General features: G+C 47.3%; 2 protein-coding genes across 2 annotated transcripts; both read right to left on the bottom strand.

Annotated features, from left to right (window-relative positions):
* Positions 1–631: 631 nt before the first annotated feature.
* On the bottom strand, positions 632–1,391 carry LOC123184941 (NADH-ubiquinone oxidoreductase 20.9 kDa subunit). Its single transcript, XM_044596970.1, has 2 exons — positions 1,111–1,391; positions 632–1,013 (listed from the first exon to the last, which is right to left on the bottom strand). Exons 1-2 carry the CDS (start codon positions 1,262–1,264, stop codon positions 859–861), a joined length of 309 nt encoding a protein of 102 aa, XP_044452905.1. The 5' UTR covers positions 1,265–1,391; the 3' UTR covers positions 632–858.
* Positions 1,392–9,511: 8,120 nt separating this feature from the next.
* LOC123184940 (protein DMP2-like) lies at positions 9,512–10,377 on the bottom strand. Its single transcript, XM_044596969.1, has one exon. It carries the CDS (start codon positions 10,338–10,340, stop codon positions 9,699–9,701), a length of 642 nt encoding a protein of 213 aa, XP_044452904.1. The 5' UTR covers positions 10,341–10,377; the 3' UTR covers positions 9,512–9,698.
* Between the last annotated feature and the right edge of the window lie 12,407 nt (positions 10,378–22,784).

The following is a 22,784-nucleotide window of genomic DNA, read 5'->3' as shown; positions in this document are numbered from 1 at the left end:
AAAATGTATAGATGCACACTTGCCAAATACTACCTCTGTTCCAAAATACCTTGCATATTAGGTTTCATTAGGACAAGTCTTTGAATAACACTTAAGTATGTAACTTTTGTGATAGAAAAGCATAACCACAAATAAGTACTACCTATGCTCACTAATGTAAGATGTTTTGGCAGTTACTCTCTAAACATCTTATATTGTGGGACGGAGGGAGTAACCGCCAAAACGTCTTATATTCAGGAACAGAGGGTGTATTTGGAATACGAATCAAATGACATCATTTTTTATGCAACAAAAAATATGAATGAAGGGAGTACAATTATTATCAACTCATTATGTGGATCAAGTTAACAGCCAGCAAAACTTATTTATTCCCTGGGGCTGTAAGCATTCATGAATATGTGTGTTCAAGTGCTGCCTAAACCTGCAATCTAACTTCATTTTCCCAGATTCTCTAGAGATGCATGTGCACCAATATTCACACCACATCTAGGCCATAACAACTTAGCACCAGGTAACTCTCGATAAAGAAATTTCTCTAGAAACCTCTTTGGACAGACTTACGCCACAGCTAGCCAGTGTGAGGTAAAAGAAAATCACACTACTTAATCTAGAGACACTATAAGCCATTTCATAATACAAAAGTTCCCCATTCCATAAGTTTACCAAAATGGCGACCAAATTATGACCAGGTCATAACAAAACGAGTAAAACCATAGCATGAATTCCTCACTACTGTGCAGCAAGGCACCCCATTTATTACACCAAGACCACACATTGCTCACACGAGATTAGAGAAAGATAAAAGCAAAGATGTAACATTTGCGGTAGAGAGACGAGGAGAAATGGCGCCTCCTACCACTACAGCTTGTACTTGTAGCGCGCGACCTCGGATTCGTTGGGGAAGAACCCCATGAGGCGTCCGGCGGAGTTCTGGTAGGCGTACATGAACCCTCCCAGGACCCCGATGAGGCCCCCCGTCACCATCGACGGCCCGCGGATCCCCGGCTTGATCCCTGCGAGCACACCCCCAAGAACGCGGATTTGAGCCTCCGGTAGCGAAGGGAAGAGGACGGCCGTACGGGGAGAAGGTTAGGGGCTAGGAGGGCGTACCGGAGAGGTAGCCGACGGTGACGGAGACGGCGGAGATGGTGGAGAGGCGCATGTAGTCGAGCGCGGAGAAGTTGCCGACGACCTTGGTGAAGGCAGGGTTCCGATCCACCACCGGGTACTCCGGCTTCACTGACGCGGTGATGTCGGTGTTCATCGCGGGCTCGATTCGTTCCTTCCGGCGGGCGGCGCGGCGGCAGATTTGGTCGCTGGGAGGAGGAGGTCGAGATTCAGGTGTGGCTCTCGGGCTCTCTCACTGGGAGAGACGGAGAGTAGTGGGGGCGCTGTGTGTGACAATGGGCCGGGCTTGATGCAGCCCAAGTTCTGAAAGCAAGCCTGGCCGGCTTGTTTACACTTCTTTGTAAGTGACGTTCGGCCCGGCCTACTTACTACTCGTCGGAAACACCTAAAAAAACTACTTGTAGAGTCTACGAAGCCTCTCTCGCCTCGCTTTTCAAACATGGTTTTGGGAAAATCGAATAAAAATTGTTTTCAGATGAAGTGGACACCCCCATTTGGGGGCTAGAACCTAGTGGGACTTTCTCAGTTAAATCTTTTTACAAACAGATCAATTTTGATGGGGTAGCTTCTAGTGTTAGTACAAAAATGTGAAAAATCCTATGTCCACAGAACATTCATATCTTCCTATGGCTTTGTATTCATAATAAGATACTTACTAGAGATAATCTTGCGAAAAGAAGGAAAGTGGAAGATCCTTCCTGTTTATTTTGCTCTGAGCCTGAAACCATTCAACACCTGCTGTTTGACTATGTGGTGGCCCAGCAAGTTTGGAACCTTGTTGCAGAAATTTTTAATATTGATAGCATATCTTGTTTTGAAAGAGTTATGTCCTTCTAGCATATACATAAAGAAAAGGCTGTTTTGAATCTGACAACAACTGCTACCTTACGGAGCTTGTGGAAACTGAGAAATGAATTTTGTTTTCAAGGACGCAAATGGAGAAGTGTGAAATGCATTCTTGCGAAACTAAGCCGTTATTTACGCCAGTGGAAAGTTCTCTGTGACGATGGGCAAGCAACCCTGCTGCAACGATGCATCCTACTGTTGGACAAGCGGCATGGGGAACTCCTCCGGATCGCTTGGAGATGAGGCCGGGGGAGACCAACTGAGTAATCAGGACGCTGGAGAGGATGATGGACTGAAGATCTGACTTGGACCCCGCTCTTCTTCGTTTTCCTGTTTCCTTGTTGGTTCTCTGGGACTTTCAGTGTTGGCAAGTTTGTGTCCGGGACAGGGTCTGTTCTGTTGGCTGTAGCCTTTATCTTTTGAGTTAGATGCTCTGTATGGAAATCAATGCCTAAAACTTTGTAGTCTGTGAACTGGTTGTGGTCTGCTTCAATAAAATGGGGCAGGGGGGGCAACCCCCTTTCATTCAAAAAAATTGAGAATCTGGATAATTTATGAATTTCCGAACAATTTTTGAAATTAATAACATTTTTTGGAAATCATGAACAAACTTTGAAATTTTTAACATTTTTCTTGAAAATAGAACATAACTTGATTTTTTATAATTTTTGGGAATTGGTACTTTTTTAGAATAATGTGCACTAATTTTTTTAACATTATTTGAAAGACAAGAACATATTTTTAATAAAAAGGAACAAATTTTGAAAATCCAATTTTTAAAAAAGTATATAAATTTTTTTAAAAAAGAAGAAGAAAATAAACAACAGAAAAAATGTTCAGAACACCTTCAAGAGTGTTCTCAAACCTGGTAAAAATTGTCTCTTGACCTTCTAGAAGTTTCTCAAATTTTGACCCAAAACGCTCTCTACATTTTCTCGGAAAAAACTTTCAATCTACTCATCTTCAATCATGGTAGTACAATGAATACTAGAAATAATTAAAAATTACATTCAGATCCGTAGACCATCTAGCGACGATTACAAGCACTGAAGCGAGCCGAAGACGCGCCGCTGTCATCGTCCCTCCCTTACCGGAGCCGGCAAACCTTATTGTGGTAGATAATCGAGAAGTAATCGTGCTAAGGCCCCATAGAACCAACGCACCAGAACAACAACCGCCGCGTATGAAGAGTGTAGATCAAAAGGATTCAATCTGAAAACACATGAACGGAGACGAACGACGAACAGATCCGAGCATATCCACCAAAAACAAATCCGTCGGAGACACGCCTCCACACGCCCACCAATGATGCTAGACGCATCACCGAAACGGAGAAAGACAGGGAGACCTTTATTCCATCTTCGGGGGCACTCGAGTCACTCACTCGCACGTCTGGTACGAGGCGTCGACAATTGGACGCAACTTGTGTTGCATAGGAAATTCCTCAATCTCCGTCTTTGCCGGCAAATCCTAGTTGACGCCCGCCCGCGTAAACTAGTTGAGCTGACGCGTGCACGTGAGCGACTTGGACTCCTTAAATGGGACTCAAACGTCCGGGCTGACCGGCATCCCTCATATCCAGTCCAAATATGAGGCGGATATGGGGGGCGCCTGGGCGCTCCCGCCACGTAGGACTGACGAAGGGGTTCCACGCGGACTCGCCCAGAAACCCGACAGTCCGACGTACACCTTCTACGTCGCTGCGATGTGAACGCCGCGTGGCGCAGCTCCGGCTCGCCGCCCGAAACCAAATCCGCCTATTTAACCCGGCCGGCATCCCACAACCCTAGCCCGTCCACCTTCCCCTCTCTGTGCCATTAGTCCGAGCCCATCCACCTCCTTCCTCTTCTGCTCCAGCGCTGTACCCACGCTCCGGCGCTCCGCCATGGTTTGAAGGAAGATCACCTACCATGCAATGCTCACACCGGAGCGCCGCTACGAGATTCAGCAGGAGATCCGGGCGAGACAAGCCGCGTGAGCCGCCCGCATTACTGCCGGGCTGCCTCCGAACTCGCCGGAGCCGGAGCAGTAGGAGGAGCAGCCGAGGGGAGCGGAGGAATAGGAGCTGGCTCCGATGGAGGTGGAGGAGGCGGAGAAGCCGGAGCCGGAGCTGTCGGAACAACAGTTGTCGGGCTTCAACATGGAGCAGGCGGAGGCGGAGTTCACCGTCGCCCAATTGGACAAGCTGGTGGAGCAGCAGGCCATCCTGGAGTCCATCCAGAATGAGGCCTATGTGGAGGCCAACCGAAGGTTCATCCAGCAGGAGCAGGCGGCATCCGACGCGCTCTTCGCTAAACTCGACACGGAGATAGTGGAGGAGGAGGCCGGAACGGAGCAGTCGGAGGAGCCAGAGCTGCAGCTAGGGCTGGAAACGAGTCGAGCTCGAGCGGGTTGGAGTTGGCTCAGCTCAACTCATATGAAAATTCGAGCGAGCTCAAACTGAGTGAAGCTCATGATCGAGTTGTGGAACATGACTCGTGCTGAGATTGTAACGATCTCGAGCTAGTTTCGAGCTAAATGAGATGATAACAAATATGAATCTATGGATGAAAAACTAAAAAATTAAGGTGAATATGCTCGGAACCTTTGTCAAAAATATAGGTTATTTAACATATAGTCGACCACATGTCATAATTAGGCTTAAATCTTCTCCGCACTTAGTTAAGTTTCCATGTTCGTTGGTAAATAAAATGGAGAAAAATTATGGACAACATAGATGGTAATAAATTATCACATTTCCATTTAATATAAGACATGATCATTTAACATAATAATATTCTGTGGAGCTATCGAGTTAAAATCGAGCGAGCCAACATTAGCTCAAAATCAGCTCGTTTCTTGGTCGAGCTACATAAAGTGTTCAAACTCAGCTCGTTTCTTTTCGAGTCGATCTCGAGTCGAGTCAAAAAACGAGTCGATCTCGAGCGGCTCACGAGTCTCGAGCTTTTCTCGCAGCCCTAGCTGCAGCTGCCGCCCATGCTGCCGGAGCCGGGCATGTAGATCGTCGATATCTCTGACAATAAATAGCTAGGTGGTCGACGTAGTACATAGATTTATTTCGTTTGCATGTCCTTGTATGGATTTAAGAATGTAGTATGAAATGTCCGAATGTAACTCGTGAAATTTGAGACATACCCGATCACTGTCTATAATTGCGCCCGGACGCGTCGGGCGGGCGTTTGAGGGATTATATTTAACATATTCGGCTGTAGATGGTCTAACTTCGTACTGTCGGCCAGTGCACTTGTCCACAACCGTCACAGAGAGGCGCCGACCTCCAGTCGTGGTATGTATGTACATAACAATATGTGTAACCAGTCGTGGGAGCCAATCATTGGCATGATTTCACTTTGGCACCTAGTGACCTTTCGGATGATGGCACATGCCCCACTTGAACGATCATAAAACGACACTTTCATTTTAAGGCTGGTCACAATGGGAAGGAATTTAGAGGTAACATCACACACTCCAATACAACTTTGCTTATGTGTCACATATTTAATGAAGAGAGAAGTGCTTGTGGTAACTAGCTAAGTTACGGGAACATCACACACTCCAAGAAACAATGAGTCTATAACCTAATAAATACATTATTGCATGACACTACATAGATGTTCTTACCCACTGTGAAGGTAGTAACATAGTCTAGAAAAGTATGTAAGTTACTAGACTATGTTCTTGTCCATTGTGACCAGCCTTAATTGATTTACGCATAATCAAATTTTGAGGTGGCCATGCAATGATCGCATCAATCATCATTAGAAAAGAAGGAGAGAATGCGCTTTTGTATTTGCATACCGTTGGCGCCGCATGCGCCACAACTTTTACGGAAACGAGAGTATATATATACAACTATATATACAGGGCAGGGCTGGAATCATATCAATCCTTGAGAGATCGCACTCGGTGCATTATATCGCTAATTAGTTTGTGCTCAACGATGTCATGGATCTGGTCCCGATGCAGTTCATCATTGGAGTTGGTAGCTGAGTTAGCTCTATTTAGCGACGCTAAAGTGATCACGGCCGAAGATCGCGTACGCATGCATGCATCAGCGTCCAAAAATAAATAACGATCGAGCTGAAGAGAGTGCACGGCAGACATACTTGTATGGACTGTAGTGCTGGTGGCGCAAAGCATGTGTCAAAAGGAATACCGATCGGGCGGCCGTAGGCGCCGCCCGGTCGTCCGTTCGTGTCGTTTCCCCGCCATTTTCTTATGCTCGCGCGTCTTCCCGACCCCGACTTGCATGGCGCGCTCGGCCTCGGCCGGCCGCCACGATTCTTCCCCATGTGCCCGCCAACGTATTCCCAATAATGGAAGGGATTTCATCCAGGCTTATATATACGTGCGCCCGCATGGTCGGCTGCTCCCCATGCTTCCTACAGCCCAGAGCTCGCTCACTCGCCTCAGTCGCCAGTTGACTCGCCGTCGCTTGCTTCGCTGCCACGAACCCTAGCTAGCTCACACCGCATAACCCACATGGGCCTCGACGTGCCGCCGAGGTGCCGGTACCAGAGGCTGAGCGCCGAGCAAGGCGGCGACGGGGAGAGGCCGGCGGCGGCTTCGGCTACCAGGTGGACGAGGGCGAGGCGGCCGCTGCGGCTGCGGAGGAGGGCGCGGAAGAAGGTGGCGCCGCGTCCGGGCGGCGGCAGGAGGCTGAGGCTGATGCGGGTGGTGCTCGCCCTGCTGCCGGCGCGGCGGGCGGCCGCCCTGCTCGCGGAGCTCGTGGGGCGGATCGCCTGCGCGGCGGAGTGCCCCGCCATCGTCTTCTCCTCGCAGTGGGGGCTCCCCGCGCTGTCCCACTCCGCCAGCGGCGGCGCCAGCCGGACAGCCAGGCTCCGGGCTTTCTACCTCGAGAGGAGCCGCTCCGCCGGCACCGGCTCCCTTCCTGTTCACCAGCAACATTAATGGCGGCAGTAGATGCTCCTAAATTTCGCCATGCAAGAGAGAATCAGTTCTTGGAGGAGAGGAGATCCCGTGGCATATTCGAGCTGATCACGCGTGGTGGAAGAAAATTGTCCATGGCCGGCTTTAATGCCGTTTGATGTAAATCTCGGAGAGATCGTGCACTGTGATCTATGCAACCATAGTGATCTATTTTTATGATTAACTCAACTAGGAGAGTTCCTTGTTGTTGTTGTTGTTGTTGTTGTTGTTTTTCTTCGAATAAGGAGAGTCCAATGTTGTACCAGCATTTCCACAAAATCTTGGCCTAAGCATCATGTGTTGCTAGCTCTAGTATCTAGTTTTGGAATAAAGATAATGTATTTTCTTTTCAAAAAAGGAGGATAACCCCCTGCCTCTACACCGAGCGATGCACACAGCCATCTTGGCATAAATCTGACATGATTTTTTTAGCATGAAAAGAACCAAAAATTTATATCAAATTTCAAAGTTTGGCTAAAACTAAAGCTTCTCCGGGGATGCTCCGGCCACTACTCGCGATAGTACTTTATTTCTATCCGGTGCAAAATTTAGTGGCATGTTTGGAAGCTAGAAATTTGAATGATATTTTTGTTGCTCCAGTAGTAAATTTCAACTCGTTTGGGTGCCTAGAAAAAATATGCGTCAGTCACTTCTTCCGCTTTACGTGAGGATGAAGGAGTGTGGACGACGTGAGGAGCGCCAGGGACGAGTGCCAGCCAAGGCGAGGCTGAGCCGTGCATGAGCGGGAGGCGATAGCTAGCAGGAGCGAGTCCGGAACTTGGCAGGGTCACCGGAATTGTTGCAGGTCAGGGGGAGGGGGGCTCAGAGGATTGTCGCGGTGGCGGCAAGCAACGGCGGTCATGGGAGGTTGAGGCGTGGGTGGGGCGGTGCACAATAGCGCTCGCCCCCCGCAGGGGGCAGAGGCAGGCGGTTGGGGTAGGGTGGGTGGGCAACTACGTGAGGAGAAGAATGGGAGGTTGAAGATGAAAAGTGTGAGGTGGTCGTGGCCGTTGGATGATGATCAATGGTATTGACTAACGCAAAAAAAAAAAAACCGTTAGCTGGCGAATAGGCACTCGCAAATTTCAGTATCGCCACAAGGTATTGTCATTCCCACGGCAACTCAACTAGATTTTCTAATCAACAGCTGTTCAAGGGGCAACAAGATTTCTTAAATCAACGGTTGATCATGGCAACAATGGCAATACGTATGAGGATGGCAATGGCCATGCTGACATACATATACTGACGTTCAAGGGCATGATACATTGATTCCTTTACGTCCCATACATTTCATCTGTAGACTGAAAGACCAAGGGGGGCTTGGTATTGAAAATCTCGAAGTTAAGAACATATGCCTTTTTAGTAAGTGGCTGTGGAAGCTATCCCATGAGACCTATGCCACGTGGGCACAAATACTTCGTAGCAAGTACCTTCAGACCAAAACTTTGTCACAAGTGACGGTTAGGCCGACTGACTCGCCTTTCTGGAAAGGACTCATGAAAGTTAAACAATCCTTGTTTAATAGGGCAAAGTTTATTATTGGCAACGGTGCTAGTATACGGTTCTGGGAGGATACTTGGCTCGGAGAGACACCCTTGGCCATTCAATACCCGTCTTTATATCGTATTGTTCAACGTCGTGAGGTGTTCGTTGCAACGATATTTCAATCTATCCCCCTTAATATTCAGTTCAGACGGTCGCTAGCGGGCAATCGTTGGGAAGAATGGCTCTGTCTAGTTAGGAGGCTGATGGAGGTTCAGTTTTCCCCGCAACCAGATGAATTATGCTGGAAGCTAACTAGGTCTGGAGTATTCACAGTTAAATCAATGTATATTGATGTTATCAATTCGAGCTTCATTCCTACCTTCAAGCATGTTTGGGCTGTCAAAGTTCCTTTGAAAATAAAAGCGTTCATGTGGTTTGTCCACAAACAAGTCATTTTATAACTAAGGACAACCTGACAAAGCGTAATTGGACAGAATCTACTAGGTGTAGTTTCTGTGAGCGGGAGGAGACAATTAAACACCTGTTTTTTGATTGCCCGCTGGCCAAAATTCTTTAGCGTACCGTCCACATTGGTTTCAATATTACTCCACCGAATTCTGTTAACATGTTATTTGGGACATGGCTTAATGGGATTGAGCCTGACTTAGTGAAACATATTCGTGTGGGAGTATGCGCTTTGCTCTGGACTATTTGGAATTGCAGAAATGATTTGGTTTTTAACAGAATATCACGATTTCATTTTGTGCAGGTTATCTTCCGAGCCACGGCATTAATCCGTTCGTGGTCGCTACTCACTCCGATGGAGGCCAGGGAGCATTTGGTTACTGGGTCTATCCGCTGGGAGATGGTAGCTCGGGATATCTTTAACCGGTTTGGATGGCGGTCATGTAATAGGATAGGCAATTAGTTTACCTATCTCACTTTAGCCAGCCGGTTGTGGCGTCCCTGATTTGGCTAGTTTGTATTTCTAGCCTATTTGGCTCTGAGTGAGCTTTTGTTTCAGTTGGAGACTTTGAGACCTTGTTACAACCTTTTATTTTTAATAAGATGACCGTATGCATCGTTCTGATGCAGAGGCCGGGGTGCCCTCCTTTTCAAAAAAAAAAACATGTTTCTATCGTACAAGCGTTTGTTGCCATGTAGATGCACTATCCTTTTCACTCTCTCATGATGCTAGCTAGCTAGTGATGGCGATACGTACATGCATAACATGCGTCTTTGCATTTGGAGTTTTCATATGTTTCCGATGGAGAATTGGAGATGCGTATGTTGGTACGAGCTTCACCTCAGTGCGAATGGGAGTGGGGCGTCATGTCCGTATAGCCGACGCTCTTCCTGGTGGTGGGGAAGATCATGAACACCACGCTGGACAGGAACCCCGCCCCGAGCGGCAGGTTCACCAGCAGCTCCCTCACGTCCGCGCCGGCGTCCGGGAACAGGCAGCTCTGTATGCCGGCGTCGGAGAAGGCCACGGCCAGGAACACGACCGCGGAGAAGACGGCGTGCACGAAGTCGAGCCCGGTGAGCCTGAACCGGCCCAGGTCGCTGAACATGGCGTCCTGCTCGGCGGCCGCGCCGGCGAAGTTGAACGGGTAGAAGGACCGGAACGTGGCGATGCCGTAGTAGAGCTTGCCGTCGCGGCCGACGAGGCTGTCCGTGAAGGAGAGGAGCACGCAGGAGAGCGCGCAGCCGCCGATGAGCGCCAGCACCAGGTACCGGTTGGCCGTGTGGCAGACGCCGTGGTTGGTGAAGGACGGCGCCAGGGCCTGGAACGCCAGCACCGTGCCCGTCGGCAGCAGCTTCAGCAGGTCCGACGCGCCCGACAGCGTCTTGTCCACCGGCGACTTGCCCTTGACTGGCTTCGCTTCCTGAGGCGGGCATTCTTCGCCGGTCACGGGCATCTGGACGTGTATCGCACCGGAATCCATGGAGCCGCCGGCCGGCTGATGCGAGTGCGACGAGGAGATTTATGAGCCAGATGCTTGGCGCCGCCGTTGGGCTCCCTTTTATATCGAGTACGTGAGTGAGGAATGCCAACCTGCGACAAGCAACAGGAGGCGGTTGCTCGGAGCTACACGCGAGAGTGACGCCGGCGTAACTGAAATATTCTCGGCCTTTCGAACGCATGCACGGTGGCTCACCCGGCCAAGGTAGCTTGGTTGCGATGATAAGAAACTGCACGGAGAAACGGTTGGGCCAGACACTGGCCGATCCACAACGGACTCCTAGTTTTAGACAGTTATTATCGCTTAAGAAGTTGAGCCTACTTGAAAACGGTTATTGATAAAAATAAGTCCAACAACTTAATTAAAAAGGAAATTCATCGTGTTGTTTATTTTTTAATAACAAATTCATCTTGTTGTTACCAGCTTTTCGTTGTTGGAGAGTACTACAAACCCTAAATTGTGGTGCTTGGCTCGATTTAAATGCTACGCTGGCCCAGCGCGTGTGGCGCGTCCGAGCCATCATGAACTGCACCGATCTTTGACACCAAGAGAAAGCTTTGATGGGAGAGAGATGTGAGCCTGCTCGCCACCATTGAGAGTCGCCTAGGAAAATCTTCGCCCGACTCCTTGGCCCTCCTCCTCCGGAGGTGCTCCCATCGTGAGTGGGTATGTGGGAGGAAGCCAGGTACTCGTTTTAATTGTCCATTAGGTGTAGGGCTAGGGGTAGGCAGGGGCGGCGCTAGGGGTATTCTTGGGTCTTCATGTGAATACCCATGATTTTTACAAAACAATGTTGATTTTAGCAAAAGAGTGACAATTTTCGAAAAACGGCAATGATTTTAGCAAAATGAATACACATGAATACCTGGTTGCAAATTCCTGGAGCCGCCACTAGGGGTAGGTTTGCCTCTTTGGCGTTTGGCGTGATGCCGACTTGGAGCTCCGTCCCAGTGCATTCGAGCAGCGCTCGGCGGCTAGCTCTCTCCCGAGGTGTTCTTCCATGGTTGAAGCCGACCAGAGAGGCGGATCCAGTGAGTGCTCCTCTAATAAGCCCGAGATTGTCTTGAACTAGAGGTGGGGACTCTCTTCGTCCTTGGTTTTTGCTGGCCATCGAGGTGGTGAAGATGGAGAAGGGGAGTTCTCATATCCGACAAACGGGCAGAGTTGCATCATCATCGGCGTTTGTTGCAGAGAAGCTACGACGCCCACCACCAAGCAGAGGTGCTTGATGGATGCCGGTCTTCGAGGCCATGTCGGTGATTCTTCTGGTAGAAGGGCGGCCTACTGGATTTGTGGCGTTCTTGCCGATGATTGCTCTTTTCTTCCTCATGGCCTGGATGTGGCGGGTAAGGAGGTTGTCTGCCAAAGCTTGGACTCCATCTCTACTACTTCCGGCATCGACTGGTGTTTGTGGTGGTGCGATGGCGGCTTTGCTATCCCAATTGGTTCATCGCCAGCAACAGTAGGGTCGTATTTGAGTTGAGGTCATTTGGAGCCCATTGCGATCATAGATCTCCTTTCAGGGTCCTCCTTGCATATTTTAGAGACTTGATTGTAATTTTAGTTCCTTTGAGTCCTTTTGTGAGCTTTGTACATATATTGTTTAGATATTAATGGTATTCTATGGGTCCTTCAGGGCATATTTAATTGAGCGTAGCTCAGAGCGTTAGCTTCCTTGTGGTGGATCTAGCCCACCAGGATTCACGTCTTAAACATGACACTGATGGTCGTATTTTTCTGGATTTATTTTAGTCTTTTTGGTGATGTTTGTTTTTATTGCCTACGGGGTGTCTATGGCGACTTCGTCTATCTTAAGACACTGTGCTTATTTTCCCGGCTCGGTATCTTAGTGGTGATCACAGACATAGGGTATATATATATGTGCATTCATAGAGAAAAGTGTATGTACATGCATGCGTTTGTATTGTGTTAAAGAAAAATCTTTGTCACCAGAAACACGGGCATGTCCGAACTTAGCATGGGAGACCATGGGCAGTTCTACCCTTCCCGATGTTTTGTTTTCTCACACACAACGAACAATGGGAGAAATGAACGAACCACACGACACACACACACACACATACACACACAAATCGAAATACCATTGGACATATCACGGCACTAGGTAACCGCAACACGGAGAGACACACACATGCCAACTGGTCTACACGAAAATGAAAAGTGGTTAACGCCCCAGATGATGACCACCCTTGTCAACATCCATCTTTTCTTTTCGGCCATTTGTCAATAGCCACCTTGTTGGGACGGGCAGCTCGCTATGCAGAAAACTTGTTCCATCAAGCTGGCGGTGGAAGGCCTATTCTTTTTTTTTTTGCAGGGTAAAAGGGAGTTTTATTGCAAAATCACAGTGTTACAATCAAGAAGCCACAACTCCTCGATACAAGGTGGAAGGCCTATTCAACGCGCATGCACGTCGACGAGGCCGGAAGCATGGTGTAATTTTTTAACAAATGAATTTGTTTCAATAATTTGTGCTCCTTATCATGATTTCATACGATTTCTTTTGCAAAGTAAATGCTTGCACCGATAGAAATTTTAAATCAAAAGGTTATCTCCAAATCAGTTACAGAATCCACTGTAGCACATGTCATTTTTTTTTGTTATCGGTCACAAATATGTACCCATCGAATAAAACAGATGCTTCCGTTGCGCAAAAAATGATGCTTCTAACAGTCCAGAAAATTTTGTTTGTGCCACAAAAAAACCTTTGGAAACTTGAAAACATATATTTGTCAGAAACAAAGCAATTTGCTAGATTTTTTTGTTGGAAACAATTCATAATTTACCAAAATTGTCTCCAGAAATATGGCATTTGTTGCTAGATTTGTTTGTTGGAAACAGTTCATAATTTACTGAAATTGTGTCCAAGAAATATGGGATTTGTGCCTTAATAACCTAGGTGGCGTAGTCACGAACACCATGGCGTTGGTCTGATTTGCACCTTAAAAACCTAGGGGGCCTAGGCATGGGTTTGAGAAAGTATCCTATTATTCAGTGGATTTTGGCCTAGGTGTCCTTTTGACATGTTGCATGCTAATTCTCCATAGAGCATTTATCTTATAATCATTCATATATTTATTTTCCATACGATCCCTTAAACATGTAGGAAACTGCATGTGAGCCTCCACATGTCCTATTTCCATCAGTTAATTATAAATGTTTTCTTTCTTATGTTTTGTCCTGTGCATGCTTGCCGCCATTAGTTTCTAGGAAAAATGAGAAAACTACTAGACGACATCCACCTCCTGTATGATACATAAAACTATGAGAAATACTTGCAAGAGTGCTATCTATTTTGGCCCGGTACACTTTTTGGGTCTGAATCAACGCATTGCGTCCTCTTGGACCATCTTATGCCGAGGTGTCTCCGGACTCCGGGGACCTCTTTTGTGGATTGTTTTTTAATATACTTTCTTTGTTTTTATTTACTTCACATATTAGCTTTGATTGAGTCAAACTTTATAAATTTTGACCAAGTTCATACAAAAAAAATATTAACATCCATCAAAACAAATCAATACCATTAGAATCTTCACTCTATATATTTTCATACCGTATATATTTTTATTGTGAAGGTTTAGATTGTTTGCGATAAACTGGGTCGAACTTTGTAAAGTTCGACTTACATCAAACCTAATATGCAGAGTAAATAAAAATGGATGGAGTACATAGTTGTGAGTATATGATGCATACTTGTCTATTTAGCTAAGTAACGAATGATTCCGCAAAAAGTATATGATGCATACTTGTCTATTTAGCTAATATTTTCGTACCATATATGTATGTATGTATGTATGTATGTATGTATGTATGTATGTATGACTTAGATCAAACATAATATGCGGAGTAAATAAAAATAGATGGAGTACAAATAGTATGGGATGGAGGGAGTAGTAACTATGTGTTTTTTCATGGTGAGGGGTAACATTATTAGCTTGACATCGTTACACTATGATCAATACTCCCTCCATAAAAAAATATACGAGCATTTAGATGACTACTTTAATGAGGGAGTACAACATTTTATAAAAACAATAATAAGAGATCTGAAATTAAATGTTTGCAAGATAAATAGGGACATCAGTTTCACCAATGTGTGCAATTGACTGTTAAGAATTATGATAACAAGAGCATGGTCTAGGGCCAGTTCTTTTGGGCAATTCTCCGAGAATTGACCCCCTCCCCAGCTTCTCCCAAAATTGCCACTTCATCTTTTTTTACAATTCCTAGCTAGTTAAGATCTAATTAGCTAGGAATTGTAAGAAAATATAGAGTGCCAATTCTGGGAGAAGCTGGGGAGGGGGTCAATTCTCGGAGAATTGCCCAAAAGAACTGGCCCCTATTTAGGTAAGGAATGACCCCGCAAAGAAAACAATTAATATGTCTTCACAAGAAAAGCTAAAATGAGCCACCGTGAGTGGTGCATCTTCATATTTTCCTTCTATTTGTCTTTTTGGTTTATGAACCAAGGACCCTGCAGGGTTTGTATCAAACTTTTGGGTGTGTCTTTTTTTTCGAAAAGGGGATCCCCGGCCTCTGCATCAGAGCGATGCATACAGCCACAAAACATTGGATGACCAGCTAGACAGCAGATGTTTTATGGGTGTGTGAGTGTGTCTTTTATTCATGTTGAACTACTTATTGTAAAATCATAAGGGCTTGTAACGCCCCGAGACCGATGTGCCAGGTGTCCTCCAGTTATTCGTTGTTGTTGCCTTGTCATTGCTTGCGTGTCATGCATCTCATATCATGTCATGATGTGCATTTCATTTACATACATGTTTGTCTCATGCATCCGAGCATTTTCCCCGTTGTCCGTTTTGCAATCCGGCGCTTCTATGTCCTCCGGTGTCCCTTTCTACCTCTTTTCGTGTGCGGGTGTTAAACATTTTCGGAATGGACTGAGACTTGCCAAGCGGCCTTGGTTTACTACCGGTAGACCGCCTGTCAAGTTTCGTGCCATTTGGACTTCGTTTGATACTCCAACGGTTAACCGAGGGACCGAAAAGGCCTCGTGTGTGTTGCAGCCCAACACCCCTCCAAAGTGGCCCAAAACCCACCTAAGACCTCCTCCATCATCTCGTAGTTCGATCACGATCGCGTGGCCGAAAACCGCACCTCATTTGGAGCTTCCCAGCTTCCTCTACTTATGAATATGTGATCCCCTCCGAAATTCGCGGTCTAAACCTAGATCCACTCCTCTTCCGCGCGTCCGGACGCATCTGCGCGTGCCGGACATGTCCGCCGCTCCCCTCCACGTCGCCCCGGCCAATTGTGGGCTGCCACGTCAACGCCGCCGTCGCCTGCACCCAACCGCGTCGCGCCACGTGGCACTCCGCAGGTTCCTGCCTGCTCCGCCGCCGCCGGGCCCGCCGCTACCCAGATCCGGCCCTCCCGGCCCGGCACGCCGCTCGCCGCTGCCGATCCAGCGCCCGAGCGCGCCGCTCGCCGCGCCTCCTCACTCCGTCGTGCCCCTGTCGCCGGAGCATGCTGCCGCCGCCGTTTTCCTTCGCCATCGACCAGCGCCACCAACCGCCGGAGTGCCCCGCCTCCACCTCGCTGCACCGACGCCACCCCGTCGTCGCCCAGCCCCGGATCTGGCCGGAATGGGTCCGGAGCGACCAGATCCGGCAGTCCCCAGTGGCCTCCGGCCACCCTGCCGTTCCTGCGTCCTCGCCGGAGTTCTCCAGCGCCGCCGCCGCCATGGATCGGGAGGAGCCCGATCCAGCTCCGCTCCCTGTGCCCGTTGACCGCGCCCAACGTGGGCCACGGCCCAGCTCCTTCTCGGCCAGCACAGCGCCAAGCCGGCCCAGTCTCCAGGCCCAGCTCCACTTCCTCCGCCGGTGATTTTTTTCGCGAGGGTATATTTCCACTAAGTCCCCGAAGTTTTCAGATTCATGTGCTCATGTTCGTCATATCATAACTCTGCATCCGTAGCTCCGATTCATGCGTGTAGCATATCAAAATGTTCGTCTCGACGAGTACATCATTTCTTCTCATTGTATCATTTTCATTTGAGCTCATCTTGATGCCCGAAATGCTGTTGGAAGAGGGCTATGTGATGATTATGTCAGATCTGTTTCAGCAAATGGCCTTTTGTCATTTTTGCCATGTTTAATGTGTGCATGATACGATCCTGAGCTCTACATGTGTTTTGATGAATGCCATGTTATCTTTACAGAGGTGCTTGCCATGTATTTTTGTGATCTTTGTGGTGACTAGCACAAGCATGAAAAGTGGCTTACTCGGTGATGCTGATTTCAGGGATTTAGAATTTCACTAAGTCCTTGTCCTGATATTGTTTTTATGCCATATGTTCATGTTGTTTCCTAGTGATCCGTGCCTCTTTTGAGGATGATAAGTAAGGATGTTTTGTTAATATTGTGGTGCTCTATCCATGCATGTCTTTGTTTGCATTTATGGAGCACCCTAGCTTGAATCAATCAAACTCTACTTTTGCTATAAAATGTTCCTAGCAGATTGTTGACATGTTTAGCGATTTTGCCGAGGATGTTGCTATTGATCCGTGCATGCTATGTTGTTGTTCTTGCCATGTCTTCTTCATGGGTGTATGCTTAGATTGTCATGCCATGCTCTGTAGTGAGTGCATCGAGCTCGTAAACATGCCTACTCGTTAACTGTTTTGTATGCTCCAGTTTTTCACTAAGTCTGAATCTGTTTGTGTTTTTGCTATATTCACATGCTTGCAAATGTATTTTCGATCCCTTTTGGCTCAAGGTCACTAAGGGACTTTTGTTATATGCTTAGAGTAGCTTGATGCTATGCCTTGCTTTGCCATGATATGTTCCTGTAGCATGTAGTTTTTATGCTCTAAAGTGTGCTTTCTGATGATAAATTCCAGACTTGTGTTAATTTCACTAAGTCTGAAACCTGTTAGCATTTGCACTTTTGCCATGCTTGTTTGAACCTGTTAATGGATGATTTAACCGTAGCTCAGTGTTCATCTTTTGTCAAGCTTCATGAGTGGATCCCTACCATGTATTTTGTTGTCATGTTTGAGTGCTGTAACATATTTATCTTGGTGCATTTAGATGGCTACTTGATGTTAATCACAGATCGGTGCCATATTTGTTTTGCTTGCCATTTCCAAACCGTGCCTTCGATTCCGGTGATCTCTATATCGATTTCGACCGAAATCACCTCACCTTTACAATGACACTCTTGGATTTTCAAGTTGAGGCCAGGTTCAATCATTCATTTTCAAATCATGCATATGCATCACATACCGCATCCCGCATATTATACCATGTTCATGTGTTGGTTGTTTACTGTGTTGTGTGCTTCTTTCCGGTGTCGCTTCTTCGGGTTGGTTCCGATAACGTCGCATTTGTGAGGACCCGTTTGACTACGTCTGTTTGTCTTCTTCATGAACTCGTTCTTCTTCCTTGCGGGATTTCACGCAAGATGACCATACCCTCGAAATCACTTCTATCTTTGCTTGCTAGTTGCTCGCTCTTTTGCTATGCCTATGCTGCGATACCTACCACTTACTTATCATGCCTCCCATATTGTTAAACCAAGCCTCTAACCACCTTGTCCTAGCAAACCGTTGTTTGGCTATGTTACCGCTTTGCTCAGCAGCGTTGTTAGTTGCAGGTGAAGATTGGAGCTTGTTCCATGTTTGGAACATGGATATTTTGTTGGGATATCATAATATCTCTTATTTAATTAATGCATCTATATACTTGGTAAAGGGTGGAAGGCCCGGCCTTATGCCTGGTGTTTTATTCCACTCTTGCCGCCCTAGTTTTCGTCATATCGGTGTTATGTTCCCGGATTTTGCGTTCCTTACACGGTTGGGTTATAATGGGAACCCCTTGACAGTTCGCTTTGAATAAAATTCCTTCAGCAAGGCCCAACATTGGTTTTACCATTTGCCACCTAGCATTTTCTTTCCCTTGGGTAGGCCTGCCCAAGGGTCATCTTTATTTAAACCCCCGGGCCAGTGCTCCTCTGAGTGTTGGTCCAACCTGTCAGCTGTCGGTGGCCACCAGGGGCAACTCTGGGCTGGCCTACCGGAACCTTGGACAATCCGGTGTGTCCTGAGAACGAGATATGTGCAGCTCCTATCGGGATTTGTCGGCACATTTGGGTGGCTTTGCTGGTCTTGTTTTACCATTGTCGAGGGTGTCTTGTAACCGGGATGCCGAGTCTGATCGGATTGTCTTGGGAGAAGGAATATCCTTCGTTGACCGTGAGAGCTTGTGATGGGCTAAGTTGGGACACCCCTGCAGGGATTTGAACTTTCGAAAGCCGTGCCCGCGGTTATGGGCATATGGGAATTTGTTAAATGTCCGGTTGTAGAAAACCTGAAGTTGATCTTAAATTAAAATGCACCAACCGCGTGTGTAACCGTGATGGTCTCTTCTCGGCGGAGTCTAGGAAGTGAACACGGTGTTGGAGTTATGCTTGACGTATGTTGTTCTAGGATCACTTCTTGATCATAGTTGTTCGACCGTGCTTTTGCCTTCTCTTCTCGCTCTCATTTGCGTATGTTTAGCCACCAAACATGCTAGTCGCTTGCTGCAGCTCTACTTCATACCTTTACCTTACCCATAAGCTTAAATAGTCTTGATCGCGAGGGTGTGAGATTGCCGAGTCCCCGTGACTCACAGATACTTCCAAAACCAGCTTACAGGTGCCGTTGAACCGTGCAGATGGCGCAACCAAGCTCAAGGCGGAGCTCGATGAAGATCGTGTCCTTTGTGTTGTTTCGTTCTAGTTGATCAATAGTGGAGCCTAGTTGGGGTCAATCGGGGATCTGTGTAGCATTTGGGGTAGTCTTCTTTTATTTTGGTTCCGTAGTCGGACCTTGAGTGTATCTGGATGTATGTAATGCTTTATTTATGTAATTGTGTGAAGTGGCGATTGTAAGCCAACTATGTATCTCTTTTCCCTTATGTATTACATGGATTGTGTGAAGATTACCTCACTTGCGATATTGCTTTTAATGCGGTTATGCATCTAAGTCGTGCTTCGACACGTGGGAGATATAGCCGCATCGATGGCGTTACAGGGCTTTAGTTCGCTATAAACCCGGGCAAGCGTTCTCTTATCCAAAAAAAGGTCTTATTCTCTGCCGAACTGCCCGTTGTCTTCTATTCATGGTTTTGGTCAAGATGTGAGGTCACTAGTGGTCTTTCAACAAGTTATATTGTTCACTTGTATAATAAAAGATGTAGCAAAGGTTGTTGTAAGTTTCTCTGAATCAATAAATATACTGATGTTTTTTGAATTGACCAATCACAAATGTACTTTTGAAATATCAATGGTCAAAGTTGAGTGGTACTTAACACTATATTTTAAATGATACTAGTTCACTAAAATGTGTGAGTTACCCTACTAGGTAATTTAATCAAAACAAGAGAATGGTCCCGTTTATGGGTCCGCTACAGTTATGCAAAGGAAGGGATGTTAGTTTTAAACTATAGCTAGCTGTCAGAGAGTACCTAACAATATTCCATTCTAATCAATCATTCGAGCCGCCCTCACGCCAATCATTGACCATGATTACTGTTGGTCCCTAGTGACCTTTCTTTTGCTTGCTAATTATGGCACATGCCAACTTAAACCATAAAACCTAACTAGCATACTCATCTTTATTATCATGCATCCAGTTAATGGATTCCATGATGCATTCCTACTGGTTAGGGAGAATGTCCCAACATTTTATGGCACATTGTTAATATTTCAAAGTACGATCAAGGCTGGGGTGCATCTCGAGTGATGAGGCCATGCTCTGGTTGTTTGGCAAAAAGCAAGTGGTTTCTTTGGCCTGCGGCAATGGAAAAAAATGTGCCAATTGCATATAAACAATCTTGTGAAGTGGTCATGCAATTATCGTATCAATCATCATAATAACACAGATCAAAGAATATGCTCTTACGGTACGCCATGTTACTTTGAGTGGTATTTGTTGGCTGCCTAGTTTGTGCTCTCGCAGAAAAGGTACGAGTTGTGGTGGTCCATATATGTGCTACGTCTTGTACGAAAACACACACTTTAAATTCCATGTATTCAACTAGAAGTCATTTTGTTCATTATGAATTCCTAAATTTTGTGGACTTTCACAATCTGAATGATACGTTAGAAAAATAACTAGTAACTATGTGTTTTTTCATGGTGAGGGGTAACATTTATTAGCTTGACATAGTTACACTATGATCAATACTCCCTCCGTAAAAAAAATATAAGAGCGTTTAGATCACTATTTTAGTGAGGGAGTACAATATATTATAAAAATATAATAATAAGAGATCTAAAATTATATGTTTGCAAGACAAATAGGGACATCAGTTTCACCAATGTCTGTCTATACACTTTTGCACCCACTAGTTAATATAGTTATCATAATTCTTAACAGTCGATTGCACACATGCTAAGACCTCTTACTATGTCTTATGTCCATGTTTAGTTTTAAAACTCGTATTAAGGCATGAATGCTCGACCCTCCTTGGCTTTGCCTCCGATCGTTCCGCCCCTGCCTCCGACCTCCTCATTTTCCCACCTCCTCCCCTTTTTCTTCTCACTGCGAACATTCCTCTTCCTCCGTCCCATCGCCACTTTCGAGCTAGGGTGCCATCACGCATAACAAATCCTTCACCGGAGGGGCTTATTACCACTAGTATCACGTGCCGGTTGTCGTTGCCATCTCGCCGTTGGCCTAATAACCGTTGTTGTTGACTCCTCCTTCCACCTTCCGACTCATTGTCGCAGGCTTGTCCCTCTTCTCCTATACGTCCAATCCAGTGTTCGAAATTTCATATATTTTGGTAATTTGGTGGGACCAAAATATTTGTAATATCAAAATTTTGGGCCAGATTCAAATTAATTTCAAGCCAAACTAATTCAATTTTGGCCTAACCATAAGATCATGAAAGCATGGAGATCAAAATAATAGTGGGCGTCAGATCAGCGTGCGTGCATGGAGATGAGAGCGCGGAGCTAAGCTAAATTATATGCATGCGTGGCGTAGTATAATGCTGGTAGCGGAAAGCATGCGTCAAAAGGGAATCAGGCCGTAGGCGCCGCTCGGTCGTTGCCGCGCCATTTTCTTATGCTCCTCCGATCCAATTTGCATGCCATGCCATGCCACGGCGCGCCCTCCATCGGCCGGGCCGGCACGGTTCTTTCTTCCCCATGTGCCAACGCGCAATAATGGAACTTCGTCCGCGCCTATATATACCTCCGCCCGTAGGCTCGCTTGCTCCCCATGCTTCCCACAGCTCACAGCTCACTCACTCGTCCGCGACCGGCCGGTTGGTTAACTCAGCTGCCACCTTAGCTAGCTCACCTCACATGGGTCTCGAGGTGCTCACGGCGAGGGACCAGCCGCCGAGGTGCCGCTACCAGCGGCTCCGCGGCGAGCTCTGCAACGACGACGGCGACGGCGGCCAGGAGGCGTCGGCCGCCAGGTGGACGAGGGCGAGGCGGCCGATGCGGCTGCGGAGGAGGCTGTCGGGGAAGAAGGCGGTGCCGGTGCTGTTCCGGATGGCGCAGCGCAGGCGTGGGGTGAGGCTGCTGATGCGGCTGGTGCTCCTGGCGCCGGCGCGGCGGGCGGCCGCGCTGCTGGCGGAGCTGGTGCGGCGGATCGCGTGCGCCGCCGAGTGCCCCGCCATCGTCTTCTCCTCGCAGTGGGGGCTCCCCGCGCTCTCCCACTCCGCCAGCGGCGGCGCCAGCCGCACCGCCAGGCTGCGGGCTTTCTACCTCGACAGGAGCCTCTCCGCCGGCTCGGGCGCCGGCTCCCCCTGCTGATCATCTCACCAAACCACACACCATCGACAGCGCGCGGCTGGTCATCGACTCATAATGCATGCATGAGCTAGCAAATCGTGTTCCCGATACTGTAATCATGCGCTGCATGTAAGGCTCGAGCTATAGCAAAGCATCTTCACGATGCTGTAATCATGCGTTGCATGGCGATGAGTCATGCGTGCACATGGCTTGGCAACAAGAATGTCTCTGACTCTCTGTAGCTGTACTGCCGACTGCCGAGTGCTTTTGCGTGCGTTTATTGAGGCAACTTGCGATTCGTTTTTAGAAGAAAAAAAAAGACGCAGAGACTGTGCTGTACGTGCTGCTGGCTTTTACTTGTTTCATTGACGTTCGGTTACATCGTCGATCCATGAGCAGGAAACCGAGGATGTACACAAGTACAGAGCGAGCACACCACGACACAATTACGTCACGTAATGCACGAGCACGTATGCATGTGCGCGCGCCCACTGCACATAATGCGTGGCTGAACAAACGCTGAAGGCTGAGAGGAAGAGCCGATTCAAAGCACGAGAGTTAATTGCATGTTGGTACCATACTTGGGCATCTACTCACGAGTCAGTATCACTATTCGTGCATGTCGCAGTTCAGTATCAACTCAGGGCCTAA

This window comes from Triticum aestivum, chromosome 2A (assembly GCF_018294505.1).
Source record: "Triticum aestivum cultivar Chinese Spring chromosome 2A, IWGSC CS RefSeq v2.1, whole genome shotgun sequence".
NCBI classification, from domain to species: Eukaryota; Viridiplantae; Streptophyta; class Magnoliopsida; order Poales; family Poaceae; genus Triticum; species Triticum aestivum.
The sequence above is the reverse complement of the archived record's forward strand: the minus strand, read 5'-3'. Positions and strand labels throughout refer to the sequence as shown.

Coding starts and splice junctions, on each gene's coding strand:
- LOC123184941 (XM_044596970.1), bottom strand. CDS start 1,264: ATGAACACCGACATCACCGCGTCAGTGAAGCCGGAGTACCCGGTGGTG. Junction 1,014..1,110: donor CACCGTCGGCTACCTCTCCG/GTACGCCCTCCT, acceptor GTGTGCTCGCAG/GGATCAAGCCGGGGATCCGC.
- LOC123184940 (XM_044596969.1), bottom strand. CDS start 10,340: ATGGATTCCGGTGCGATACACGTCCAGATGCCCGTGACCGGCGAAGAA.